Genomic DNA, 27,263 nt, shown 5'->3' with positions numbered 1-27,263 from the left:
GCAATAAGGCAGATGATTGGTGAATTAGTAGTCAAAGCTGATTGGCTGTGATGTCACTCACTCTTGCATGATTTTCCATCGTTCCCCAGACTGAATCCAGAGCGACAGCGACACGTCCGGCTCTTGTGGCTGTTACCCAAAAGACAGATGTCTGAACAGCCTCCGGCTTTTCCAAACTGATCCGGCTCACAGGCGTGACTCCGTACTGAAGACAACAGGAGAGGAGTCTGAGATTATGCAGAGCTTGACTTTATATTAAACTTTTTTCAACTTGAGCAACAGATATATGAGCAGGGTTTAATACCAGGAGGCTGACGTCTCTGGTGGTAAACGTGCAGCGCTCCACCCTTGTCCACACGGGTGACCACCTGATAATCTGAACTGTTGAAGCGATTCACACGTATGACACTGGTCTTTGGCTGCATGTTGGCATTATCTGAGTTTGTGGCATACAGATAGTTCTCAAACACGGTGAGCCCGTAAAGATGCTCAATCTATTTGGATAAAAAGAAAGAAAGCATAAAGAGGATTATTTGTGCAGTCTGATAACCGGGAGAGTGGGATAGAGATATAAACCCAACGTTCTGCCCTTGGGCTGAGCAGCTAAATGACAGTCATAACTTAAGCCGAGGCTGAATGAATCAGCTAATATGTTTAAAGAGTTACAGCTTTAATAAGATGACTCAATAGCTCTAATAAAACACTGCTGTCTCTACCAAAGCATAAATAACATTATATAGACAAAGAAAATGATTTGTATTATCCTGCAGAATAAAGCTGCCTTTGACAGAGACCAGAGACAAAGTGTGGATTCAGTGAATTCAAATAAAACCATTTTGCAATTTATTTGACTCACGAACAGCCATATATTAGCAATTTTTTGAAGAAATATTAAAGTTATCTTGCCATAACATTCTTACCAGAAGTCCTTGAATGATGGTGTGTCTGTTCTTGCCCTCGTAATCCACTACTTCAATGTAATCCAGATACGCATCAGCCCAGTAGACCAACCTGTTGACCAGGTCAAGGGTGATGCCATGGGGGAAAACAATTTTACTGTCCACAAGTTTTGTCCGGTTCTGCCCATCCATGTCACAGCGTTCCACCTTTGGGATCTGCCCATAGTCCGTGAAGAAAACCTTTCTGTGTAAAGGAAGATTGTGAAGATAAAGGTAATATGTAAACCATATGTAACAGCCACGTAAAAAGTGTGTTGTTGTTATGCATAGGGCTGTGACGTTGTCATAACCACTGTGGTGGTGCCCAGCAAGATGTTTGGGTTTGTGTAAACGCCAGCAAACTTAGAGCTAGTGCACTATTTGCAAAGGAGGCAACTGATATCAATGATGACCTGCTGGCTTGGGGACGTGACAATGAGGCAAGATATTCTCTCTTGGTCCCTCAAAGTTGTGAAAAAGTATCAATCTGCACTACCAGTACACCATCAGATTGACCCCAAAAATAATAGGAGGGTTAAGAAACATATTTCTGATCCATGTTTACATTTTTATATTTCAAAAAATACGTCTACATGAATCAATGCATCCCAAACACACACACATATTCTGTTACCACCACAGTGAACTGATGCAGTACCATCGTAAAATACTGCCACCGTTACAGTCCTAGTTGTCCATTTATGAATACATAGTGTGTGTCGTTATGTGTATATGAATGCAGTCATGTGTGTTGTCATGCTTGAGTGAAGTGTGTTGTTGATCATGTTCATACCCCATTGTGGGGTCCAGAGCTATTCCTTTTGGGTTATAGAGCTCCTGATCCAGCAGTGTCACACATGTGGCTCCATCTTTATCACATACAAAGATTCGATCATCCACATCATCAACAAAGTAGAAATTTCCTGTTAGCCAGTCGATAGCTATCTGCTCCACATCTGTGTACAACAAAAAAAGGAGAGCGATAATGATTAATTGTCAAAATAAGACAGAATAAAATGTGTTTGGTACCATTGTGGATGGAAATCTGTATTCAATATGACTGAACTTAATTTCAAGCATATTTAAAGAGTGTGAGAGTATTTATGGGTCAAACTCACGCCTCCTCTTTCGGAAATTTTGTTTTTCGAACATGGTTAACTGTTACATATTTGTGACCCCATATTACTTTTATGGACATTCCCCCTGAAAAGGCATGCCCACACGTTAAAAAGAAGCGAGAACGAGGACCCATACTGTATACAGCGAACACACAACTCTCTGGTTCAATACAAGAGAAGTGTACACGTAAGAGTTCCTGTATTTATAATGGTGCTAATACTAACACTGTGGTCCCACATGCATGTTTTTCTTTTTACTTTCACATTACACTCTTTCTCTTTGAAACAGCTGAGTCAGGACACTATCTGGACACGTCTGTGTGTCACACAATTTATGAAAGCGTTGTTTGATCAGCTGGAATTGCTGTGGCTAACCGCAGGCTCTTGCTCCACCACGAACACCCCACACCCCACCTTCAACATGCTTCAGTCTGACCTTAAAATGTCAAATGCCAGGCAGACCTCCATGTTGTCATAGAGCTTTTGCAAGTAGTTCTTTTAAATAGGATATTTGACATTTTTATACATACAGTAACCCTTGAGGAAAACTATATTGTTCAGAAATTTCATCTTTCATAACTCTGGAGATGTAATGAAGCCGCAAAGAGATGCAAAACCCTCAAAGTGTGTCTGACATGTTTTCTTATAAATGACTCTTAATGTATTCTGCAAACAACGCTGTATTTCTGAATGACCTAAGGCCGGAATTAAGCGGATTTAACACAAAAAAGTTTTTAATGAACGTATAATATGTGCCGAGAGCATTCAGTTAACTCTATCCCCGCAAGCTTTTCTAAATGAAAAGTTACCAGCCAGCGCCAGCATTTTGTATGATTTATACAAAAGTTTAATGCCTTCCAGAATTTTCTTCTTCTTTAAATATATAAACACACAATATATCAAATGAAAGAACAAACCTAAAAATATAATAGCGTTTTTGTAAAGGACTTTTATTAAAGATCAGATTCAGAGCGATGATCAAAACATACACAGAGTTTTTGCTGTTTTTGGATCAGTGGATGCTTCAATGTTCTATAAGTTGGGAAAGAGCGCCACCTAGTGAATAATAGCGGAAATATGGATTGCCATAAAAACCCCGTCATTTACAGGAAAGCATTTTCTCTTAATTGATGAGATAACTTGTTATATTGTTATCTCATTTTAGGCGTTTAGAGGTTTTTGTGTCAAAGAGGCTGTTTACATTTGGCATTTACATGCGTTTTCATCGAACGGATCACAAGTGGACGACGTTAATGCCAGGTGTAAACGGTGTTCAAAACGTTTTGAGCTTTTCCACTTTCATCCACTTTCGACCACTTTCAACCACATTCAGAGGTAGTCGAAACCCCTTTCAATAGGATTGCTTTTGTAGTGTAAACGCAAATGTGGTTGAATGTGTTCCGCCTTCGCTCCGCCCATTTATTTAATCTGAGGTACTGAACACAATGTTTTATGTCTTTTCTGACTTCTGGTGAACGTCACACGGTGAACAGCGCTATTTTTAGCCTTTCATTGATACAACTAAAGCGGCTGATCTCTGCAGTTTAATTTTGCAAGCGTGTGAAAGTTGTACAATCTTATTTCATCAATTGCGCTGAAAATGCGCTGACTCGCCCACCGTCTCGACAGACCACCCCCTCACAGTATTCAGGACAGAAGCGGTCGAAAGTGGACAAAAGAGATGGATTTAAATATCAGGTGTAAACGTGATGTGTCTCTCTCGTCCACTGGTGATCCGATCGATGAAAACACATCTTAATACCAAGTGTAAACAGCCACTAAGCTCCTCAATAGTTCATACAGTTAAAGTATACGGTCATTTATTCCTTGTATTATTTGGTCTTTTGTGAGAAATTGGAGTTTATTTTAAGATAAACTTAAGTTTAACTAGAGCACATTTTTAGGTGCGAACTTCATCATAAGTTATGTCTTATGCGAAAGCTGCACAAATATATGAGTATGCAGGGTCAATGAATGAGAGCCACTGAGTGGCTGTAACACGTAAAAAAAGAAACGTTGAAAAAACGTTGGATAAAATGGTCTGAGACGGTTGGGGAAAACGCAGACAGATGAGGAGATGAAAGAGTGAGGGGCAGAGACAGAGACAGTAAAGTGAGAGTTGGCCTCTCTGGTTTCTACAAAGGAAAGTTGGCCATTGTGCAAGGGCCAGGCGTTTACCGGAATCAAGTGCTGTATCCCCAAAGGTGTTGTTTACTTTAGGGCTGAGTCCTGCCTAAACTTTTCCAGCTGTGCAGACTGAAAGCCAGTGATTAAAAACACAGATCCAAACACATAAAGAAAAGAGCAAGTGTTTAAATGAAGGCTGAGCAAGACTAATGGTTCCTTCCAGAGAGCGTACAGCAGCTGCCATCGGAACAATGAAAGAACACCACAGAGAAAAACGTCACAAACAACAAACTGGACACAAACAAGGCTTAAACTCATTGTAATTCCTAGGAAAATTGTGGAAGGAAGGTCAGAAACACAATTTTCCCTTCTGCTATTCAGCTATGGTGAAGGAAAACAAACACACTTGTTGCTGTAGCTCTCATTTCCTGAGATGACCTCAGACTAAAATACTTCATGACCTTATATTTTTGCATTTGAGGTTTGACTTGTAAATATCACTTATTTAATATGAATTTAAGGAACTAGCATTAAAGGGATAGTTCACACGAAACCACCCAAATTCTGTCATCATTAACTCACCCTCATGTTGTTTTAAACTTGTATTAGTTTCTTTATTCTGATGAGCACAAAAGAAGATATTTTGATAAATGATGTTAAGCACACAGTTGATTGTACCCATTGACTCCTATAGTATTTGTTTCATGTATCATGAACTGTGTGCTTACCATCATTTATCAAAATATGAGAGTTAGAAAATGACAGATTTTTTATGTCATTTTTGAGTGTAATATTACTTTAAGATGGAATAAAATCATGGAACTAAAAGAGACACTCCACTTTTTTGAAAAGTCCACTAGAGTTAAACATTCGATTTTTACAGTTTTGGAATCCATTCAGCTGATCTCTGGGTCTAGCGGTACCACTTTTAGCTTAGCTTAGCATAATCCATTGAATCTGATTAGACCATTAGCAGGCTAAAAACATAACCAAAGAGTTTAGATATTTTTCCTATTTAAAACTTGATTCTTTTGTAGTTACATCGTATACTAAGACCAACAGAAAATTAAAAGTTGTGATTTTCTAAGCGATATGGCTAGGAACTATTATCTCATTCTGGTGTAATATTCAAGAACGCGATGATATTATGCAATGCTGAAAATAGTCCTCTGCTTCTGAAAGTTACTAAGGGGACTACTTTCAGCGCTGCGTAATATCATTACGCCTTCTGCAGCCATGGTATGACAGCAAAGTCTTTGATTATTATGCCAGAATGAGAGTATAGTTCATAGCCATATCTGCCTAGAATATTACAACTTTTACTTTTACGTCGGTCTTAGTACACAACGTAACTACAGAAAAGTCAAGTTTTAAATAGGAAAAATATCAAAACTCTTTGGTTATTTTTAAGCGCGATGCTAAACGTCTAATCAGATTCAATGGATTTTGCTAAGCTATGCATACGTGGTACCGCCAGACCCGGAGATCAGATGAATGGATTCCAAAACTGTAAAAATCAAATGTTTAACTCAAGGGGAGCTGAAAAAGTGTCCCTTTATGTAAATTATACTTAATAAACTTTTTAATTTAATGGGCCTTGGCTTATGAAGCCATCAGTTCCTAGTCTCTAATACACTAAAAATTTAGTGAATATTTATTGTTAGAAAGTAAAAAAAAAGTATTTTAATGCAAATAAGTGCTTTATACATGGTGCAATTACTTAGTCTGTCCAGCAGAGCGCGCTCCATTGTTTACTAGTCAGTAACGTGGCAGATTGAATAGTTAGTATCTTTCTGCAGTCCAGTGCTTGAGTCTGGTGAATGATTTAACGTGACACTGCCACACAAGACCCGTTTTAACCACTCAATATATAAGCCCAGTAGTTGTAACGGGCCACCATTCGTCAAACTTTTATGACCCCCTCCCCCACCCGTTGACAGGTCGTGTTTTATGACCCCTTTGACAGGGGGGCGGGACCATCAATCAAAATCTGGACAAGCTGTCAACTTTAGACAGAAAGTATTTAATGGTTTTATTGCCGGTCATTTAGAGTGATTGTTTTTCCTGAGTGTGTTTTATGTCAAGCGTATGGTGTCATGTTTAATGACGGCTCGTGTTGCGACATTTGCTGTTTATTGACATTTGATGTCAGATCTCAACCATCCTCCCACCTTTGCTCGCCCCGTGCGCTTCTCAATACTGACTTTCACACCGCGGGTGTGTTGTTGAATCTAAAGTTTTGCAACAGCATAAGTTTATTTAAAGGCAAGCACTAATCATATATATATATATATATTAGATGTACCTGGCTACGCTTAAAGCCGATGTTTTCTATCGAGCTATAGTTTCTGATCAGACACAAAGTCTGAACTAAATAAAAGTTTAAACGGTTCACGAAGTCCGGGAATCTTTTCATGACATGGTCTACAGTTTCACGCGTATTAAAGATCCGGCGGTGTCTGACAAAGCCTCGGGTGATTGTTCATATCTGTCATTTAAAATAAAGTTAATAAATGTAATTCTGTCCACTATGGCAAAATAGGAATTTATTTTAGATTAGGGGAATCTTTAACCATGTCTCTGATTAAAACTTTTGATTGTAACATCACAAGTTATTTAATTAAATATTCCGTATACGTGTATAGTTTAAGCAATGACCTGAGCCATTACCTTCGGAGCCGTCAATACTACAATCTTTAGACGAAAGGCTGAGCTAAATAAAATTTTAAAAGGTTCAGGAATTCCGTGAATCTTTTCATAACCTGCACTATAGTTTCACGCGTATTAAAGATCCGGCGGTGCCTGACAAAGCGCCGGGTGAGCGTTCATATCTGCCATTTTTAAAATAATGTTAATAAATGTAATTCTGTCCACTATGGCAAAATAGGATTTTATTTTAGATTTAGGGGAATCTTTAACCAAGTCTCTGATTAAGACATGTGTATACGTGCACAGATGGTGACAGAGAAACTTATATATGACGTTAATAAACTTTTAAATGTTTTTAAGACGTATACACCCCATTTTGGGGTTTTATTTTTAATTAAAGGCTTCTTAAAACATGTGTGAATATGTGTATATTATACAAAGAGTCTTATATTGTCTGCTCTGACAAAAATAAAAAATTATTATTTTAGACTTAGGGGAATTGACTGCGTGTGTCTTATAAATACAACTTGATAATACGTTTGTTTTGTAAAGAGACTTCTTTAAAGTCACGCAAGAATAAAATATTTTAGTTGTAACTGGTTAAACTTAAATCTGTTATTATCTATTTAACTATAAGCTGTATTTTTTCTGATAAGACACAAAGTTTTTGATGCTGAACTTATGACCGTGTGTGATAGATATTTCACAGCAGGGTCGGTTTGTAATCTAGGTAGAGTCTTTTAAAACTGTAGTGGTAAAATGTAATATGGTAACTCTGTCAAAAAAAGTAAAAGGTTTATTTTAGATCATAATCTATTTATGGCAAACATTACTGTATCTAAAGTTTTTAACAACACAATTTATTTAATGAAATACGCAGTACGTGTATAGCAAGGAATTGTACCAAAACCCCCGTAGGTCGACATTTCTTTAGACTAAATCCTATTTATTTTAAACTATATAAAAGCTGATTCGCTTCACGAGATCTGTGAAGCATTTCAAGCAGGGGGTTCTGTTCAAGCCATTAAAGATCCGGCGGTGCCTGACAAAGCGCAGGGTGAGCGTTCATATCTGCCATTTTAAAATAATGTTAATAAATGTAATTCTGTCCACTATGGCAAAATAGGATTTTATTTTAGATTTGGGACTTTCTTTAACCAAGTCTCTGATTAAAACATGTGAAGGCGTGTACCAACGTTGCCAGAAAACGTACGCTGATGCGCACATATATCTGGCGTTAAGAGCCTTTTAAACGTTTTAAGACATTTCACACCCTATTTTGAGTTTAATTCATTAATGTCATCTAATATCAAAGTGTGTACATGTCTATTTACGATAAATGTAACACGGTAAACATTGCCAAAATAAAAGGGTTCTTGAACATGTTATTCCAGGGGGTGTTTTTTGTTTTGCGAGTGTTCGACATATTTATTGATGTGGAAAAAGTTTGTTGTTTGGACGAACAGTTTCAGTCTCTCTCTCTCTCTCTCTCTCTCTCTCTCTCTCTCTATCTCTCTCTCTCTCTATCACCAGTCCGCTATCAACCAGCAGACAACCCCCCAGATGTCTGGACAGAGGGAGTGTTGGTAAAATAAAAGAAACTCAGCCCCCAATGACAAAAAGTAATAGGTTTTATTTTAGATTTCAGGGTTCATTACTCAGATACAGATTAAAGCATGTTATTTCTTATTCGTAATTTAAAGAAACTTAGAAGTTTTAAGACATTTCATCACACATCCTATGATGACATAAACCCTTGTGTTAGCCCTTAGAGGACAACAAAACGGGTGCAAATATTATCAACGTCTGATGTTGTTATAAACCAGGTTGTCACATACGTGACAACAATCATTGCTTTAAAGACAAAACATTTAACAAATTTGACATTTTGTTAAACATGGTTGTGTGCGTCCACAAACACAACAGCAGCTAGGACATGGCTCTACATAATATTAAAATCACGGGCTTACGTTAAATAGGTAAACCTTAATTTTTACTAAATAAAATAAAAATAAACTATTTGAACATCTTAACCGACATTAGGTTAGGTTTAAGATGAATCAGTGTCTATAGCTTTACGAATTACATCGTAAAACCCCCCAGAGGATATGGTATGTGTGTGTGTGTGCGTGTGTGTGTGTGCAATGGATGTTATCACGTGGTGCGGACCAAACGACCAACGCTGCGGGGGTTGTGAAGCGAAGACTGAGTTCTGAACACAGAACCTTTACCAAAAACGTAACCCCGGATTAACACATCACAGAACAATTTGAACAACCGTGTCGGATTCGTACACACCAGAGGACTGTTTTATGTTTTGCAGAAACTGTGGAAACTTTTGATGCTGCCAAGGTGTCCGGGTTCGCAAACAAACTATCAAACGCAACGCGGCGGAAACAGTGGACACGAGCCTTTTGTTGCTGAGAAGGCGATTGAACTCAGATACAAACAAGCAAGCAAAGTTGTCTACGAAACTACAGATTCTTGAAAAAGATGGCACAAAGATCATTCGAACGACTACGCAATGGCCAGATGGGGTATGTGTACGGGACCGACCTTTTTAAAGATATGCTTAAAAAGAACTACAAGCGCGAGATGTCCAATCTACTATGTACTGTGATATACAAAGAGGCCAATGTGTGCATGCCTCCAAACTATTGCGAATCTAACGCCGGTCGTGTAACCAGACTCAAGGAAAAAACAGATGGTGTGAAAATTATAGGTGGCTCTTTCAATAACATGGTACAGACAGTTGTACAGGACCAAGAGGAACCCCGTGTGATTATTAGAAAGGCCCTAGAGATATTTTATGAATGTGACGAGGCCGAGTTCTACATCATCAATATCATACTTATGTCGGCGTTTGTAATTGATGTATGCATTGATATGCTTGTAAAGAAACGAGAAATTAATGTGTGGGAAATCATAGAAAATGCCGTAGATTTCATGTTTTGAAAAGGGTCTTGGTTCATGCATGCACGTTCTATGGTATCTAGACAATATCATAACGTTTAATAATGATGATGCCTAAAAACCATTCGTGTGAGCCAGTGGCATATCTTACGCAAGTTTTTACAGTTGTTTTTTAGTTTTACCAAAAGTTTTAATCTGATTTTATTTTTTACTCAACATTATGATTGATAATCCATGTCCGTCAACTTTAACAAAAACTACGTTCTAGTAGTTTCAATGTATGGTAACTGTTGTTTTTTCATCATTGATTTTGTATACTGCTTATGTTTTTGTATGTTTTGCTGTACCGGATTCATAAAAACAAAATATACAAGGATTTTTTTTGGTCTTAATGTCTGTTGCTACCATAAGATACAAACATTAGAACATTTAGACATCTTGTTCAGACAACGTGTGACATTGCTCATTCTTCATATGTTTTTGCAACACCACACAGAGAAACGTGAAAGATTGATAGAAATTACATGTGACTACATCACATGTCTTTCAGAGGCGTAAAATAAAGTCAACAGTGTTAGTATGGGAATCTAAAACAGCACATGCACGATATGATCCTAATTTTGTTACCTGACGTCTGTCACATAGTCAAAGATCATCTACTTCATGTCTCTACGAATCCTGACAGAGTTTTAGTTTCATATACACAACACATCAAATGTAAACCACGGTAAACTAAATACATTTGACAGCCAAGATCTCTAATTTTCTGACAACCCCAAAAAAGATGATGGGGTCATCATCAAACATCGCTCACTTTTAAGGTAGCGAAAGGTTTTTGTTTATTTTAGTTTAACTCGACACTGAAATTTTTGTTAAGCACACAGAAATGCACAGATTTTACGTTTTCAGTATACATGTGTACATCACATTGTGATCTCAGTCTCAACTAGATCGATGATCTATCAATATTAGCCACAAATGTTAGCTCTGATTTCACAAAACATCCATTTACATTCCAAACCTTTTGGATTCAACGCCTTAAAGTCATCAATTTTATTTCGTTCACATCAAACGCACCAAAAATTTTGAATGTGCAAACTGTTTTACTTCGTTTTAAACATGTTTGTGCGTTTTCGGTCTAGATTTTTATAGAAAACTTCAGAACATGACACCGTTTTAACATTTACAAAATGATGAAATATTTTACTTTTAAATGGCTCCCATGAGTATGTGTTGCTGTGACAAATACTTTTGATTGTTTGGAAATTATATGAATGCAGAGAAACAACGCAAAAGTTTTGAACTTTAACATAATTTTATATGGGTCCTGATTTTTAAAAACAGTAAGCTGTAATGTTTCTTACACACAAATCTAAACACATCACAAGTCTGAATGTTTATTAGTATGCAAAGGGTTGTTGGCGTATTTTTAGACACAAGCTGTTTATTTTCATCTTTAAACAAATGTGTATGACAAAAGTTGTCCTGCCTGAACTGACACTAAGGATCGATGCCGAAATGTTAAATCTAAGTATTTGCAAAACAACATTCACCGCCATATAGATGTTTTCAATCTAATGGTACCGGTTTTAAATGTGACCAGACTATTTCAAACATTACCAAGTTGTAGTTGGTTGCGTTTTACTTTACAAGGTTTTAACACACATTACTGTTTGTCACGGTGTGTTTCATCGCATTGCTGTTGTATGCAACAGACTCTCAAGTTTTATGTTAAAAGGATTACTAAAAATAAAAACCTAAGCATTCTGTATTATGTTGGTGCTGATGATTTTACAAGTTTACAGTTTCAAACATTTTTTGCTATATTCGCTGTGAAAGATTTAGTAAATAAATCTAAAACATAAACAGTGTTGAAGAGTTACCGCAATCTTCTAGCAACAATTTTCAAGAGATTACCAACATGTATGATGTACTAACTGTCAGGGGATCTGTGATATTATTTTCTGAAGTAATTAGCTATCTAATGGCTACTGCACAATAACTTAAGCGATAAAGAGTTTGACAAATGTTACATAAACTATAGAAACGAAACAAGATAAATTACAAAGTCACTGGCATGAGGTTTACACTTAAATAAATCACGCAGATGTTTAAAGTGGTACATGTGTTTTATTTCTTATCAAGTAATAGAAATACATAATTTGTTATCATTGTAGTGTAGAAATATCACAACGTTTTTCACGACCGGTTCATTTCACAAACAGCAATTTGATCATTATTTGATATTGTAAACACACACAAACACACAGTAATAGTCTCTAAAGATTCTACAGAATACCATTAGCTTTTTGTCATCAAGTTTGTAACAGATGTATCACGAAGCCTGTTTCATGATCTTGAAACCAAACAGTCTGTGGAATCGATACACGCAATGTGTATTGATTCATCAGGCATTGTCGTATCCTTCTTGGGGACACAGGTCCATTGGAACATCATCAGACATTACTTGAGCCGTACAAAGGGGTGTGTTGTTGTTGTAGGTTGATGGTCCCCCATCAGATACTGTGGAGGACTTATTGAGTGCACAGGTCCAACTGTAGGTTCTCTCATATACATATTGCTCTGGGGTGGGGGTAGCGCGAATGTGTTGGTGTAGCAGTAGGAGTCCATAGTTTCTTGAAACTTGTTAGGCAATTGTGTTTGAATGAATCATACTGGCGCCGATTTAATGACTGTAACGGATAGGTGGAGATAGGAGTCCTGGAGTTAGGAACACTCCTCTCTGAGGGGTAACAACTGCACTTTAAACATCTGCGTGATTTATTTAAGTGTAAACCTCATGCCAGTGACTTTGTAATTTATCTTGTTTCGTTTCTATAGTTTATGTAACATTTGTCAAACTCTTTATCGCTTAAGTTATTGTGCAGTAGCCATTAGATAGCTAATTACTTCAGAAAATAATATCACAGATCCCCTGACAGTTAGTACATCATACATGTTGGTAATCTCTTGAAAATTGTTGCTAGAAGATTGCGGTAACTCTTCAACACTGTTTATGTTTTAGATTTATTTACTAAATCTTTCACAGCGAATATAGCAAAAAATGTTTGAAACTGTAAACTTGTAAAATCATCAGCACCAACATAATACAGAATGCTTAGGTTTTTATTTTTAGTAATCCTTTTAACATAAAACTTGAGAGTCTGTTGCATACAACAGCAATGCGATGAAACACACCGTGACAAACAGTAATGTGTGTTAAAACCTTGTAAAGTAAAACGCAACCAACTACAACTTGGTAATGTTTGAAATAGTCTGGTCACATTTAAAACCGGTACCATTAGATTGAAAACATCTATATGGCGGTGAATGTTGTTTTGCAAATACTTAGATTTAACATTTCGGCATCGATCCTTAGTGTCAGTTCAGGCAGGACAACTTTTGTCATACACATTTGTTTAAAGATGAAAATAAACAGCTTGTGTCTAAAAATACGCCAACAACCCTTTGCATACTAATAAACATTCAGACTTGTGATGTGTTTAGATTTGTGTGTAAGAAACATTACAGCTTACTGTTTTTAAAAATCAGGACCCATATAAAATTATGTTAAAGTTCAAAACTTTTGCGTTGTTTCTCTGCATTCATATAATTTCCAAACAATCAAAAGTATTTGTCACAGCAACACATACTCATGGGAGCCATTTAAAAGTAAAATATTTCATCATTTTGTAAATGTTAAAACGGTGTCATGTTCTGAAGTTTTCTATAAAAATCTAGACCGAAAACGCACAAACATGTTTAAAACGAAGTAAAACAGTTTGCACATTCAAAATTTTTGGTGCGTTTGATGTGAACGAAATAAAATTGATGACTTTAAGGCGTTGAATCCAAAAGGTTTGGAATGTAAATGGATGTTTTGTGAAATCAGAGCTAACATTTGTGGCTAATATTGATAGATCATCGATCTAGTTGAGACTGAGATCACAATGTGATGTACACATGTATACTGAAAACGTAAAATCTGTGCATTTCTGTGTGCTTAACAAAAATTTCAGTGTCGAGTTAAACTAAAATAAACAAAAACCTTTCGCTACCTTAAAAGTGAGCGATGTTTGATGATGACCCCATCATCTTTTTTGGGGATGTCAGAAAATTAGAGATCTTGGCTGTCAAATGTATTTAGTTTACCGTGGTTTACATTTGATGTGTTGTGTATATGAAACTAAAACTCTGTCAGGATTCGTAGAGACATGAAGTAGATGATCTTTGACTATGTGACAGACGTCAGGTAACAAAATTAGGATCATATCGTGCATGTGCTGTTTTAGATTCCCATACTAACACTGTTGACTTTATTTTACGCCTCTGAAAGACATGTGATGTAGTCACATGTAATTTCTATCAATCTTTCACGTTTCTCTGTGTGGTGTTGCAAAAACATATGAAGAATGAGCAATGTCACACGTTGTCTGAACAAGATGTCTAAATGTTCTAATGTTTGTATCTTATGGTAGCAACAGACATTAAGACCAAAAAAAATCCTTGTATATTTTGTTTTTATGAATCCGGTACAGCAAAACATACAAAAACATAAGCAGTATACAAAATCAATGATGAAAAAACAACAGTTACCATACATTGAAACTACTAGAACGTAGTTTTTGTTAAAGTTGACGGACATGGATTATCAATCATAATGTTGAGTAAAAAATAAAATCAGATTAAAACTTTTGGTAAAACTAAAAAACAACTGTAAAAACTTGCGTAAGATATGCCACTGGCTCACACGAATGGTTTTTAGGCATCATCATTATTAAACGTTATGATATTGTCTAGATACCATAGAACGTGCATGCATGAACCAAGACCCTTTTCAAAACATGAAATCTACGGCATTTTCTATGATTTCCCACACATTAATTTCTCGTTTCTTTACAAGCATATCAATGCATACATCAATTACAAACGCCGACATAAGTATGATATTGATGATGTAGAACTCGGCCTCGTCACATTCATAAAATATCTCTAGGGCCTTTCTAATAATCACACGGGGTTCCTCTTGGTCCTGTACAACTGTCTGTACCATGTTATTGAAAGAGCCACCTATAATTTTCACACCATCTGTTTTTTCCTTGAGTCTGGTTACACGACCGGCGTTAGATTCGCAATAGTTTGGAGGCATGCACACATTGGCCTCTTTGTATATCACAGTACATAGTAGATTGGACATCTCGCGCTTGTAGTTCTTTTTAAGCATATCTTTAAAAAGGTCGGTCCCGTACACATACCCCATCTGGCCATTGCGTAGTCGTTCGAATGATCTTTGTGCCATCTTTTTCAAGAATCTGTAGTTTCGTAGACAACTTTGCTTGCTTGTTTGTATCTGAGTTCAATCGCCTTCTCAGCAACAAAAGGCTCGTGTCCACTGTTTCCGCCGCGTTGCGTTTGATAGTTTGTTTGCGAACCCGGACACCTTGGCAGCATCAAAAGTTTCCACAGTTTCTGCAAAACATAAAACAGTCCTCTGGTGTGTACGAATCCGACACGGTTGTTCAAATTGTTCTGTGATGTGTTAATCCGGGGTTACGTTTTTGGTAAAGGTTCTGTGTTCAGAACTCAGTCTTCGCTTCACAACCCCCGCAGCGTTGGTCGTTTGGTCCGCACCACGTGATAACATCCATTGCACACACACACACGCACACACACACACATACCATATCCTCTGGGGGGTTTTACGATGTAATTCGTAAAGCTATAGACACTGATTCATCTTAAACCTAACCTAATGTCGGTTAAGATGTTCAAATAGTTTATTTTTATTTTATTTAGTAAAAATTAAGGTTTACCTATTTAACGTAAGCCCGTGATTTTAATATTATGTAGAGCCATGTCCTAGCTGCTGTTGTGTTTGTGGACGCACACAACCATGTTTAACAAAATGTCAAATTTGTTAAATGTTTTGTCTTTAAAGCAATGATTGTTGTCACGTATGTGACAACCTGGTTTATAACAACATCAGACGTTGATAATATTTGCACCCGTTTTGTTGTCCTCTAAGGGCTAACACAAGGGTTTATGTCATCATAGGATGTGTGATGAAATGTCTTAAAACTTCTAAGTTTCTTTAAATTACGAATAAGAAATAACATGCTTTAATCTGTATCTGAGTAATGAACCCTGAAATCTAAAATAAAACCTATTACTTTTTGTCATTGGGGGCTGAGTTTCTTTTATTTTACCAACACTCCCTCTGTCCAGACATCTGGGGGGTTGTCTGCTGGTTGATAGCGGACTGGTGATAGAGAGAGAGAGAGATAGAGAGAGAGAGAGAGAGAGAGAGAGAGAGAGAGAGAGAGAGAGAGAGACTGAAACTGTTCGTCCAAACAACAAACTTTTTCCACATCAATAAATATGTCGAACACTCGCAAAACAAAAAACACCCCCTGGAATAACATGTTCAAGAACCCTTTTATTTTGGCAATGTTTACCGTGTTACATTTATCGTAAATAGACATGTACACACTTTGATATTAGATGACATTAATGAATTAAACTCAAAATAGGGTGTGAAATGTCTTAAAACGTTTAAAAGGCTCTTAACGCCAGATATATGTGCGCATCAGCGTACGTTTTCTGGCAACGTTGGTACACGCCTTCACATGTTTTAATCAGAGACTTGGTTAAAGAAAGTCCCAAATCTAAAATAAAATCCTATTTTGCCATAGTGGACAGAATTACATTTATTAACATTATTTTAAAATGGCAGATATGAACGCTCACCCTGCGCTTTGTCAGGCACCGCCGGATCTTTAATGGCTTGAACAGAACCCCCTGCTTGAAATGCTTCACAGATCTCGTGAAGCGAATCAGCTTTTATATAGTTTAAAATAAATAGGATTTAGTCTAAAGAAATGTCGACCTACGGGGGTTTTGGTACAATTCCTTGCTATACACGTACTGCGTATTTCATTAAATAAATTGTGTTGTTAAAAACTTTAGATACAGTAATGTTTGCCATAAATAGATTATGATCTAAAATAAACCTTTTACTTTTTTTGACAGAGTTACCATATTACATTTTACCACTACAGTTTTAAAAGACTCTACCTAGATTACAAACCGACCCTGCTGTGAAATATCTATCACACACGGTCATAAGTTCAGCATCAAAAACTTTGTGTCTTATCAGAAAAAATACAGCTTATAGTTAAATAGATAATAACAGATTTAAGTTTAACCAGTTACAACTAAAATATTTTATTCTTGCGTGACTTTAAAGAAGTCTCTTTACAAAACAAACGTATTATCAAGTTGTATTTATAAGACACACGCAGTCAATTCCCCTAAGTCTAAAATAATAATTTTTTATTTTTGTCAGAGCAGACAATATAAGACTCTTTGTATAATATACACATATTCACACATGTTTTAAGAAGCCTTTAATTAAAAATAAAACCCCAAAATGGGGTGTATACGTCTTAAAAACATTTAAAAGTTTATTAACGTCATATATAAGTTTCTCTGTCACCATCTGTGCACGTATACACATGTCTTAATCAGAGACTTGGTTAAAGATTCCCCTAAATCTAAAATGAAATCCTATTTTGCCATAGTGGACAGAATTACATTTATTAACATTATTTTAAAAATGGCAGATATGAACGCTCACCCGGCGCTTTGTCAGGCACCGCCGGATCTTTAATACGCGTGAAACTATAGTGCAGGTTATGAAAAGATTCACGGAATTCCTGAACCTTTTAAAATTTTATTTAGCTCAGCCTTTCGTCTAAAGATTGTAGTATTGACGGCTCCGAAGGTAATGGCTCAGGTCATTGCTTAAACTATACACGTATACGGAATATTTAATTAAATAACTTGTGATGTTACAATCAAAAGTTTTAATCAGAGACATGGTTAAAGATTCAACTAATCTAAAATAAATTCCTATTTTGCCATAGTGGACAGAATTACATTTATTAACTTTATTTTAAATGACAGATATGAACAATCACCCGAGGCTTTGTCAGACACCGCCGGATCTTTAATACGCGTGAAACTGTAGACCATGTCATGAAAAGATTCCCGGACTTCGTGAACCGTTTAAACTTTTATTTAGTTCAGACTTTGTGTCTGATCAGAAACTATAGCTCGATAGAAAACATCGGCTTTAAGCGTAGCCAGGTACATCTAATATATATATATATATATATGATTAGTGCTTGCCTTTAAATAAACTTATGCTGTTGCAAAACTTTAGATTCAACAACACACCCGCGGTGTGAAAGTCAGTATTGAGAAGCGCACGGGGCGAGCAAAGGTGGGAGGATGGTTGAGATCTGACATCAAATGTCAATAAACAGCAAATGTCGCAACACGAGCCGTCATTAAACATGACACCATACGCTTGACATAAAACACACTCAGGAAAAACAATCACTCTAAATGACCGGCAATAAAACCATTAAATACTTTCTGTCTAAAGTTGACAGCTTGTCCAGATTTTGATTGATGGTCCCGCCCCCCTGTCAAAGGGGTCATAAAACACGACCTGTCAACGGGTGGGGGAGGGGGTCATAAAAGTTTGACGAATGGTGGCCCGTTACAACTACTACTAAGCCCTCCTAAGAATGAAATCCTAGGCCAACCCCTGCAATATAATATTTTTGATTCATTATATCATTACATTTATTGGACAATTCTTTGAACTGTAATTTATTTTCTCTCAAAATCCAAATATGAAGTCATGAATAGAAAAGAAGCAAATCCTTCAATTCTGAATTTTGCCTAATTTTGCCCACGTCAAAGCTGCATGTTAGCTCAAAATCAAATATGGAGCTTGCCTTTCCATTATGTTTTTGTAAGTGAGACCTCACCCCCTTGTGCCCCTTCTGGAAATCTACAAATACAAAAGAAAGCCCCAAGAGTCCAGAACTGGACAGAAAGGTGCAAAATGTTTTCAAGAGAGAGAGCGAGACAGGCCAAGGCAAATGAGGATAACCAGAGAAAAGGTTTCGTAAAGGGATTAAACCAAAACAATAGCCTAAATGTTGGCAGGGCCAGAAATGTGTCCTGGCCGCACTGGAGCGTGAGCCGATTCAAGCACATGACCGTTTAAGAGGCTTTTCCGGAAACTTCTGTACCAGGCAGACCACGCGTCAGAGACCCGAATCACTTTCATTACACATTCTGTCCTAACACCGTTTATGCTGAGACACACCAACCAACTTTACTTGAGGACCACAATTCAATAAAACACACAATTAATGATATACACACACTAAATGCTGATCCAAATTCTCCTCCAAACACACTTCAGGTACTGTATTATAGTACATAGAGATGATGTAACAAATATACGGTACAGAAATTTTTTTAAGTCACGTGATCAAGCTCGCAGACAGCAGACGGCTGGGAGGTGTTAAGTCGGTTCATGTCAACCGCAATGTCTGGAAAATGTCCCACTAAACAGAATATAAATATACTGCAGCAAACCCCAGCAGCCTACACAAACCACTCATAAACCTTGCACATAAAAACACAGACACATGTGGACATATGGATAATAGCTTCCGGAAGAGTCCCGTATGAACAGCTCACAGCCTAAACCCAATAATGCATCTGCTACGAATGTAAGAATGCAATTCAATGGGACAAATAAGAGCTCATTTTAGTGAACTTTGAGTGAAAAAACATGAGAATTGTGTTAAAGAGTTGACACAATTATATTTTTATTTTTAATATAAAGAAGTTTAGAGTAATGTTAACACAGGATGCTTTTCTTTCATTGTACATGTTCACTGAGATCATTTAAAACATTTTCACGGAGAAAGTTTGCAGCCATGAAAAGTTCTTTTGACGTTTGTTTCCTTATTTTTACATCCACATGTCTCTATGCCAAGTTTCCCCATTTGTGCACCCCTAGCATTGCCAAACCAAACTGCTTCAGAAACCCCAGAAGCAGTAGCGCAACCCCAAACTTAAAATATGGTACAAATACTCCTATGTTTGAACCAATAAGCAAATGTGTGAAAGACCTGCTGACAAATCTGCTGAAAAATCATAAAACCTTTTGTCATCAAATATTTCCCTCATGAAATGTTTTCAGTACCAACCAACAGTTAGGCTGCTTAAACCAACAGCAACTAAAACACTAGGGAAAAACATGCTTGAAATGTATTTTTATATTCTTTGTTAGAAATGAAGAAAGGAAAAAGTGAGAAAACATCTGGACATCTCATCCGTGTGTCATGCTGAGGTCATGAATCAAGGCAAATACATTTCCTGTGTGACGCTTCCAAAGACAGCCACAACAAACCCAGCAGGATCTCAACACAGGTTCACTTCAGTCCTCCATGAAAGTATTTATTTCTACAGCAACACTTATGAGCTTTTGACAAAGGAATGTTATTTGAGAGTGTTCTTACAAACTATTTGGAAAATATGACGTCTATGACGTGCAATTATCTCTTATGAAAACACCAAATCTTTTTAATGAGACGATTAAGCGTCCATTCTTTCTGTAAGACTCTGAGACCTCCACTTATTATCTAAAAATATAATCATTGTTAAAAAGCATTACATAAACACATCTGAGCATACTCCTGTGGTTCTGTTTCTCATTTCTTTTCTCTCTATTTCTGTCATTTCACATACATGTGTTTGGCAGCTATATTGTATAACTCTCGAGACAGGAACTCAGTAACTGGCAACGGGAAGTCAATGATCTCTTTATAGCTTCCTAGTTAGGGCATGCTGAAGTCAACCCTGTGACCTAGGAGTCAAATGCTTTAAAACAGCTGGAAACTTGCCAATCACTGGAAAATAATCCAGCACAACAGATAAAAGAGTTTCAGAAGTAAAAAACTATTCATACACTAAGTGAAAGATTTTGGACAGCGATTAATATCATATCACGTGTTGAACATCTGTATGGTGTAATAGCGCTATTTTTGGTCAAGTACACTTCCTATAATCCTAAAGAGTAATAGAAAAATCAGACAATTATGTCACAGAAATACATCAAACCTTAATGCCCCCCTTTGTACCCATGGCCATCCTTCCCACCAGCTTCAAGACAAGCACCATTGTCCCAGTACCAGAACTGCAGTGGCCCTAAACTGCTACTACTCTGTCACTTTCAAAAAAGGATGCCATCACCTCAGCTCTTCACTTGGACAGAAGCAATACACATCAGGATGCTATTTATTAGCTGGATTTCCATCCAAACGTGAAGCAAATCTTTTCAAAATTCACACAAAAAAGAAAAAAAAAGTGAATTATGCCGAGTTCAGACTGCATGATTTTCAGTCGGGTCACCTGTGGTTTACACTGTGTGTTTATCTGGGGAAGCGTTAAGTCGCTGCTGTTTCAGACTGCATGATGGATTGGCGACAGGGGGTTTCATACTACATGACTTTACCGTAAGAAAAATCGTCGATAACTTTGTCCCGGTCCGCAAACTACGTCTCACAACCAAACGCACGCGAGAAGGTGACGCGAAAGAAACAATGCGAGGTCACGCATGCAAGACCGGAGTTCTCACGTGAGACTGGGATTATTATTAAAAAAGGTAGCTTGCAAGAAGCTTACCATTCAAATTGCATGTGCGCTCATGTGCAGCAGAAAGAAGAATAAAGAAAGATTATGAAGGAGGAAATGTTTAGAGAGACTCCTTCCCGAACTTCCAGCTGCCTTGTATGTTGCTCTCTCATTAGCTGTAGGTCATCGCCAATGTTATTCTCAGTCAAAACACATTTCACATGGCATGATTTTGAATCGCCGACAGGTCCAGATATTTAACTCGTCTGCGATTCTCTCAGAACGCGTCTTTTATAATTCACACTGTGTGATTGTCACTCGTGTGCATGATCATTGATTTGCCTGTGTTTTCGGGCATTTGTCGGCGATTTCTTAAAACCTGTCGACGAGTCAAAATCAGGGCTAAAATTGTGCAGTCTGAACTCGGCATTAGGTGCGTTTTATTTTGGAAAACATGGTTCTGTTCCCGCGCAAAATGCAAATAACCTATTCATTACTCTGCCTAATAAACTTTATGTCAATCAAGCAGGAGCAAAGGGAGAGAGAGAGATCGAGGCAAGATTGACAGGAGCATGAAAGAGGGAAAAGCTATTTCTTGCTATTTTCATCCGAATAATTTTGGTTGCCGAACATTCGGTGCATTCCTATTTTATCCTGCACAAACTGTATATGCTATGCCCCTAACCTAGCCCAGTCCCTAACCCCAACAGTCACAAAAATGGAAAGGAGGGAACGGAGACGTCACAATGTGATGTCGTAGTCTGATCTTTCTACAAAAAAATTATTGATGCACCTCGGGAGAGATTTCTGTCATATTTAGCATTCATATTTTAAGAATAAAGAATTGGAAAAACCCTCACTGACTGACATTCATCTGTGTATACATCCCTCAACCATCTACTGTTGCTTTAGTTCTATGAACCTGAGAAGGGAAAATATGATTTTTTGATAGTTCATCACTTACCCTTTCAAATGTAAAAAAAGTACAGTTCTGAGATGAAAATGACAGATTGTTGAGAATGAGTTACACACTGAATCCTGCTCTGATCTGAAATCAGTTCATGCTGAGAGTAAAAAATCTGGCAGAGGTTACAAAAGGTGTTTGTAGGCATCTGGCCTACAAACACATACTGCTAAAAAAACTAAATGTCTCTTACTTCTCGCTTTTGCCGAAAAAATATGAGATACATCTTTGTCGTCATTGTGCCCTATCATACACCTGTTTTTTTCTAGTTTGAACCCCAAGGCGTTACCATTTTTACGTCCAGCGTCATGCTGTTTAAATAACAAATGCATTTGCACCCATTTGTGCGCTCATGGGTGTGCTGGCTTGAAAAGAGGTGTGTTCTGTTACTGTCAGGTAAGAAGACGAAGACATGTTGTATCCAAATAACATATACTTTACTCAACTTTACTTAAAAAGATATGAATAAATACACAACATATAACACGAGCAAACACTCTTTACTCAGTGACACAAGACTGAAACAAGCACAACTTAAATAGGGCTCTAAACAAGATAATTAATGATAAACAGGTGTTGACTATTAGACAGATGAACAGAGGATGATGACTTAGTAACACAGGATAACTAATCTAGGAAGGTGAAACTTAAGGGGGTCGCACACCGAACGCGCAGCTCAGCACCGTGTTGAGTCATGTCTAGGACAACTTGGAGGTATCATAGAACCGGAAGTGCACATTAAATAGCGCAGGATCATAGTCAGATAGCGTCTACTTCAAAATGCAAAATATACGTTGGCAGCCAATGTTAATCGCTAAAGATTTGGGACAAATATGATGTTATTTAACGTTAAACGATGTGATTGCCGCTCTGTGGTGCGACAGGGATTTGAGCAACTTCTTGAGTCGTAGCTGAAAAACGCAGTATCAGGGCACTGAAGCCGAACATTTTTCAAAAATCCTGCCAGGGTGAGGATTTTAAGAAACGCTGGTTACAGTGTTGTCATGTAGATAGTAAAACTGGGGGTTTTGCCTTGCGACGTCACTTATGTTAGGCTTCTGATTGGCCAAGGTGGCTTTACAATTTGAGTTATATCGCCGGCTACTGGTGTGGCAAGCTCTTGACAGTGCTTTATAGCGTATTTTTGCTGGTTTCACTTTATTTTGATAGTCCACTTTAGACATTCTACTAACTATAAATAACTTTGCAACTACATGTCAACTAACTTTCAATAATTTCCAACTATACGTCAACTAACTGTCATTAGTGTATTAGTAGAGTGTAAGGGTTGGGGTTAGGGAGGAGGTTTGGGTTAGTGGAATAAGTTGACATGCACATGCAAAGATACTTATAGTCAGTTGAATGTCTGTTGAGATATCATCACAATAAACTGTTAGTAGATATTAAGCAGACAGTCTACTAATTCTCTAAAGATTGGTAGTTGATAAGTAGTTATAAGTAAGTTTCAAATTTACTTATAGTTAGTAAAATGTCTAAAGTGGACTATCGAAATAAAGTGTTACCTTTTTGCTTTTTCATGAGGACGCCGATTTCTTTTAAACTGAGCATGTGTGGATGGGATTTTTTGAAGGAAAAACTCCCCATGTCCATGTGGACTAGGCCTAAAATAAATAAATAAATGGAAACAGACAAGAACGTGATAGGCACATTGTTGGCACATTGCTATTTTGAGACAACTAAAATAGACTGCTCTATTGGAATCAAACCTACGACCTTGCTGTGGCGAACGCAATGCAGTGAGTAAAACCCTGCTTTATTTACAAACTGATAAAAACAAGAAACTCATGTGTAATGTGAAATGTTATGAGAGCGTGACTCACGATGTAAGCTGAAAGTGATGTTGATGATCCTCTCCTCTGTGAAGCTCTTGAGTCCTGTTATCTTAGCACACTTCAGATGTGTGCCTGGGGGTGAATCGCCGACATTGATCCAGCAGACCGTTTCCTGTGCGTACAGGAAGTCCATGGCCGTTGTCTGTTTTGTGGTTGTGTAGAGGGACGGGCTGCCGGAGCCGCTCAAAGACGTGATTTGTATGTTCTGAGAGTTTGCGATGACTAACACAGGCAGACGTTCCACAGGCACTGCAGACACAGACAGATCTTCATCAGATTTCAATAAAAACAAGAGTCCAGCCAAACGCTATCAATTAAACTGATATATTCGAGCTGCTGGACACAAACACAGCCAATCGGAATAAAAAAGCAGTTTTATTTAGTCTTATCTTGGACAGCTAAGTTAGATCTTACCGTTCTTGGCCTTGCAGGAGCGGTTGTCTGGTTGGACTAGATAACCTTCTACACAGGAGCACGAGTATGAGCCCTCTGTGTTTGTACACGTCTGACTGCAGGTCCCGTATATCGTACACTCATCAAAGTCTGATCACACACAGATACCGTTTATATTAGCAAACATTTCAGCAATACATCATTGATGTTACAAGCAAGTATTACTTTTATGAAAACAACACTCAACAAGTCTGGATCACTTTGAAGTAGGTTCTAATTCATATTCATTCGCATGCGACCATAAACAATTGAACTTGTGTCATGTAAATTAATTTCATTATGAGCATATTTTCTCTCCTTAAATTCAGTATATACACCAATAACCTGCTTAATCTTGCCATCCATCCTCTGTTTTCGGATTTTGGGTGGTATAGTTAACTATTACTAATCTAAGAGTAGTATGCAACCAACCTTTACAGGTTTTTCCATCTTGGCTGATCTCATATCCACTCTTGCAGTAACACATGGACTCAGTGCGGCTTACAGCACAGCTGTCTTGGCAACCGGCGAGAGTACAGTTGTGCGCCAGTTCTGCAAAGATCAAACCAGAGGACACTGAGAGGTCAACATCCACAACAAAACCCATTACATACTGACTTCATCAACACACTTTATCAATACAAGCATTAACATTTATAAATTTGGCAGAGACTTTTATCCAAAATGACTTACAGTGCATTACAAGTAGTGTTGGGTATGGGTAAGTTACACATAAAAGTTATGAATTACTAGTTACTAATGACATAATTAGATTACTGTACAAATTACTCTCTCCAAAAGTATTTATTTATTACTAATTACTTTCTAAATACTGTTTAGTAAATGATACAAAGATTGGTTGAAACGCCTCAAATAAATCATATAAAAGTACATAAATTATTCTGGTCAAACTTTTTAAGATCCAATTCTCACTATTAACTAACTAATAACTACTTTTGCCTCAATATACTCCTAATTACTCCTTATTAATAGTTTGTAAAGTAGTTTTAAGTCTAAGTATTGGAAGGACTTAAAATAAGGTTTTGCAGAATCAGGTATTAATGTGCGCTTTTTTAAGTACTAATAAACAGACAATATCTTAGTAAAAATTTATGCAAATAACCATCCAGGTAATAGTAAGAATTGTAAACTGCACTAGAGTATTACCATTATTCTTATTAACTCACCAAAGTATTTAAGGTGAGAAGAAAACATGCATTTTAGCTTTAGATGTTGATGTTATATCCACTATTGTATTATATATAATTGATCTAAAGTAAAATTTATTAAATTAATTAACTTGTAACTAGTTAAAGGAGTTCAACAGTATTTCATGCATTCTGACTTATTAACACAGTTTAAGAGTTGGTTTCATTATGCTAAACAAATGCAAAGTGTCAAAAAAGCAGTTGGACGTATTACAGAGTACTTCTGTGCCGAATGCACTTCGCCAGGGTTTGTACAAGTTCAGCTGACACTTCAAGGCTAAGCCATACGTATCACTTGTTTTTATGGGCACTTTCCCTGGAAAACCACGCACATACGTCAATCAGCAGGAGAGCGAGAACCAAGGACGCTTAGTTACAGCAAAGAGTATAGAAGCCCAAGAGGCAAAACTCATGTTATGGGTAACAGTCTGTAGATGGCGGTGCGGAGCCACGGCCGCCATTATGGACTGAAAGCTGCTGAAATCGTTAGCGCGCCTCACAACTGTTCCACACTCTTCCATTCTATGTCAGTGCCTCTTCTCTCACAAAAAGAAAAAAATACAACAAAACTTCTCATACACAAATGCTCACACAATAGATGGTGGTGTCTGATTAATTACTGAGATCTTATGGCTCCATTTTAGTACTGTTTATAGTTCATGTGTGCACTTGCTAGATTGCACATCTTTTTTGTACCTTTCCGCCTGTAATAGGACATTCACAGATTGTTTTTGTTCTTGCCATTGAAACGTTCACTGTGTGCACTTTCACTGAAGATGTTGAAAAAACTTGTTAATATTTTTGTGATATTCTATGTAAAAGATTAACTCTTAAGAAATGTTCATTTATAATTTTATTTATTTATTTTTCCAAATCATGGTGATATTCACTCATTTCAAAATCAACATTTGAATAAATATCTTATTACTGTGTGTCTGCCTATATATTATTTCATGAATTTATGTTATTCATATAACAAGGAAAATGCATAATAGAACATAAATATTGATAGATTAAAGGTTTGCAGTAATTTTATAATTGTATCTTTGCAAACTGTAAGTGGTAGGCTAATGAAGCCGATTCGGTGGGGGACATACCCTTACGAAAAAGTATTATAGGAATCTTATAGTATTTTGGGACAAAATAGTATAGTAATCTTATAGGAATAATATAGTAATTTGGGACATACTATAGAAGTACGATAAGACTACTATAGAAATACTATAGCAGCTTTAAAATATTATAGAGGTATTAGAACATCACAGAAGTATGTAATGTTCTGTAATACCTCTATAATATCCAGAGCCGCTATAGTATTTCTATAGTAGTCTTACCGTACTTTTAAAATAATATTTTGTCCCAAAATAGAGTCATGAGTTATGCCAAGTTTTTGTTATGTTAAGTTGGTTCAGTGCCATTGACTCTCATTATTTTTCGGCGTTTTCCTTCAGTTTTCAGGCCATAATGGCGGCCGCGCCATCACGTCATGGGGCAACTGTTGCTATGGAGCATTCTATTGAGTTTCGCCTCTTGGGCTTCTATACTCTTTGGTTACA

General features: G+C 37.1%; 1 protein-coding gene across 1 annotated transcript in view; it reads right to left on the bottom strand.

The window, feature by feature from the left end:
• The window catches only part of lrp1aa (low density lipoprotein receptor-related protein 1Aa), a 263,102-nt gene that overhangs the window by 137,997 nt on the left and 97,842 nt on the right, over positions 1-27,263 (bottom strand). Inside the window, exons 4-10 of the mRNA XM_065265952.2 lie at positions 24,932-25,051; positions 24,482-24,610; positions 24,056-24,316; positions 1,732-1,894; positions 921-1,143; positions 305-494; positions 62-205 (exon numbers count right to left, since the gene is read on the bottom strand). Coding sequence (XP_065122024.1) covers positions 62-205; positions 305-494; positions 921-1,143; positions 1,732-1,894; positions 24,056-24,316; positions 24,482-24,610; positions 24,932-25,051 — 1,230 coding nt within the window. The remainder of the gene's footprint in view (positions 1-61; positions 206-304; positions 495-920; positions 1,144-1,731; positions 1,895-24,055; positions 24,317-24,481; positions 24,611-24,931; positions 25,052-27,263) is intronic.

Source organism: Paramisgurnus dabryanus, chromosome 14 (genome assembly GCF_030506205.2).
Source record: "Paramisgurnus dabryanus chromosome 14, PD_genome_1.1, whole genome shotgun sequence".
NCBI lineage: Eukaryota > Metazoa > Chordata > Actinopteri > Cypriniformes > Cobitidae > Paramisgurnus > Paramisgurnus dabryanus.
Note: the sequence above shows the minus strand (reverse complement) of the source record. Positions and strands in the feature narration are given on the sequence as shown.